The sequence below is a fragment of the Cyprinodon variegatus genome, unplaced genomic scaffold (genome assembly GCF_000732505.1).
Source record: "Cyprinodon variegatus isolate N-32 unplaced genomic scaffold, C_variegatus-1.0 Scaffold332, whole genome shotgun sequence".
NCBI lineage: Eukaryota > Metazoa > Chordata > Actinopteri > Cyprinodontiformes > Cyprinodontidae > Cyprinodon > Cyprinodon variegatus.
The window spans coordinates 563,096-564,294 of record NW_015150785.1 but is presented as its reverse complement, the minus strand read 5'-3'; the positions used below and the strand labels follow the sequence as shown (position 1 = coordinate 564,294).

General features: G+C 44.6%; 1 protein-coding gene across 1 annotated transcript in view; it reads right to left on the bottom strand.

Moving 5' to 3' along the window:
* snx14 (sorting nexin 14) overlaps positions 1-719 on the bottom strand; it is a 37,923-nt gene extending 37,204 nt beyond the window's left edge. The window contains exon 1 of the mRNA XM_015385158.1: positions 291-719. Within this exon, the coding sequence (XP_015240644.1) occupies positions 291-433 (143 nt within the window). The 5' untranslated portion in view covers positions 434-719. The remainder of the gene's footprint in view (positions 1-290) is intronic.
* Between the last annotated feature and the right edge of the window lie 480 nt (positions 720-1,199).

Genomic DNA, 1,199 nt, shown 5'->3' with positions numbered 1-1,199 from the left:
TGGCAGCAGCACAGCTGATATTTCTCTCCAGGATGGAGTCACAGCCAAACAGGAACAGACCAGAGGAAGCTACTATGAGAAAAAGCTGAGAGATAACAATAATATTTAATTATTATTATTATGTTATAATAAAATAAAACATGGGTTCTATTTCTGTTCTTTTTTTGTGTGTTTTTGTAAAGCCACTGCCCCCCCTGCTAAACTTCGATAACAAACCGCCAGCTGACAAACAATCATTGCATCACGTCAGGTCAACACGTGATGCGTTCAGGGACCCCGGTTTAACTCACCTATTTAAAAGCAGAGTGGAGAGCAGCAGGAGCAGCAGCAGGAAACAGAAGACGGGGTACTGCCGACCGAGCTCTCTGAGCCGCTCCAGCTTCATGCCGCGCCTGGTCAGCCGCAGAAATGCCCTGATGCTCCCCATCTTCATATCGCCACGAAAAACAACAAAAATGACGTCACACTCAGCTGAGCTGCAGATTATTGAAAATAGAGCGTTATGCTGCAGGTTTGTGCTGCATTTCCAGCCAGTTTACGGCTGAGGATGCGGTGGATGTTCAGCTGCGATGCAGCAGAGGATGAATCTGCAGAAAAATGATAGAAAGACGGGAGGATCGGCGCAGGCGTGGATCGCTGGAAGCCTCAGAGGGTCGGGGTCTGGCTAATGGCTGTCGGCTCCATGGAGGGTCTGCCTGCCTGCCTGCTTGTCAACACTGGAGACGCGTGATGTCACCGCGCCGCGCGCCCGGCTCCTGTAGTTCTGCTCAGGTCCGTTCATCCAGGGGCGTAGCCAGAAGATTTTTTATAAGGGTGGCCGAAAGTAAATAGGCACCAAAACCTCAGGGTCAGTCTACACTGCTCCAAAAGGAAAATTAACAAGCACAACGTCCATATTTTCTAAATAAAGACAAACTATACTTTCCCACAGCCTTTGAATCCGTGTATCATTCGTTCTTTCTATTTTCAATTGTCAATCAAAAAATAAAAAATTGACTGGTTATTTTGTTTTTTGTTTTTTATGGTTAAACCAAAAACGAAAAAAGGATTTATTTTTCATATATCAATTCTAAGCTCAGATCAAGAATATGAAATGGAAAAACGGACAGCAACGCAGAATTTGATTTTAATATTTAATCGGTACAGTTTACGTGACCCGGAAGTTTGGTGGAGCGTTAGCTAAAAAAAAACAATTGGCT